This window comes from Mangifera indica, chromosome 3 (genome assembly GCF_011075055.1).
Source record: "Mangifera indica cultivar Alphonso chromosome 3, CATAS_Mindica_2.1, whole genome shotgun sequence".
Classification (NCBI taxonomy): Eukaryota; Viridiplantae; Streptophyta; class Magnoliopsida; order Sapindales; family Anacardiaceae; genus Mangifera; species Mangifera indica.
Window position 1 is genome coordinate 16767059 of NC_058139.1, and position 1076 is coordinate 16768134.

General features: G+C 38.6%; 1 protein-coding gene across 1 annotated transcript; it reads left to right on the forward strand.

Annotated features, from left to right (window-relative positions):
- The first annotated feature begins 319 nt into the window (after window positions 1–319).
- On the forward strand, window positions 320–856 carry LOC123211587. The gene has a single exon (XM_044630389.1). It carries the CDS (start codon window positions 320–322, stop codon window positions 854–856), a length of 537 nt encoding a protein of 178 aa, XP_044486324.1.
- The last annotated feature ends 220 nt before the right edge of the window (window positions 857–1076 follow it).

Sequence of the window (1076 nt, forward strand, 5' to 3'; positions counted from 1 at the left end):
GGAGATTGGTGAAGCAAAGGAGGAACTCTTCCCCCATTAATTCTCCTAAATGACCAATTTAGCTTGCTGGAACATTAGAGGCTTAAACGCTCCTATCCAACAAAAGGAGGTTAGTAGATTCATTTTGAAAAATAAGATTGATATCATGGCTATTCTTGAAACAAAAGTACATAGTACTAATGTTAATAGAGTATGCTCTAGTATTTGGGAAGGTTGGGAACATTGTAGTAATGTGAGGGATGGTTCTATAGGCAGAATTTGGATTTGATGGAATAAAGCTACTATTAGACTCAATGTTATTTCGGATGATATCCAATACATGCATTGTGATGTGAAGCTTGTGAGGGAAAACACAAACATTGGCTTGACAATAGTCTATGGTAGTAATAACCCCATGGAGAGGAAGGTTTTTTGGCGTAGTCTCATAAATAAATCCCATATGATGCAAAACTCCCCTTGGATTATATTGGGTGATTTTAATGCTATTAAACACCCTCAAGAAAAGGTTGGTGGGGCACCTTGGGGTAATTACTACTGTGAAGACCTTAGAAATTGCATGAGGGATGCTGAATTGGATGACCTAAGGTTCATGGGTCATCTCCTAACTTGGAGCAATTGTAGTGAAGGTGAGAGAAGGATTGCATGCAAACTAGATAGGGCTCTTATAAATGATTCTTGGAAGGATATATTCCCAAATGCTATGGCTCATTTCCTCAACCCCTCTATATCCGATCACTCTCCTTGCATGGTAAGAATGGGAACCATAGAAGGTTGTAGGAAAGTCCCTTTTAAGTTCTTTAATATGTGGACCCACCATGAAAACGTTCTTGACATTGTTGTTGAAGTTTGGAACTAAGAAGCTCAAGGCAGCCCCATGTTCAATGTGATAAACAAACTTAAAAAACTGAAAGTTGAGTTAAAAAAGTTCAATAAGGAGTCTTTTGGCCACATATCCAAAAGAGTGTTAGAAGTTAGAAAGCAACTTGAAAATGTCCAAGAGCTTCTCTGGATAAACCCCTTGGATGAGGAACTTGCCCGAGAGGAAAAATTCAGTTTGGATTCCTATAGATCCCTCT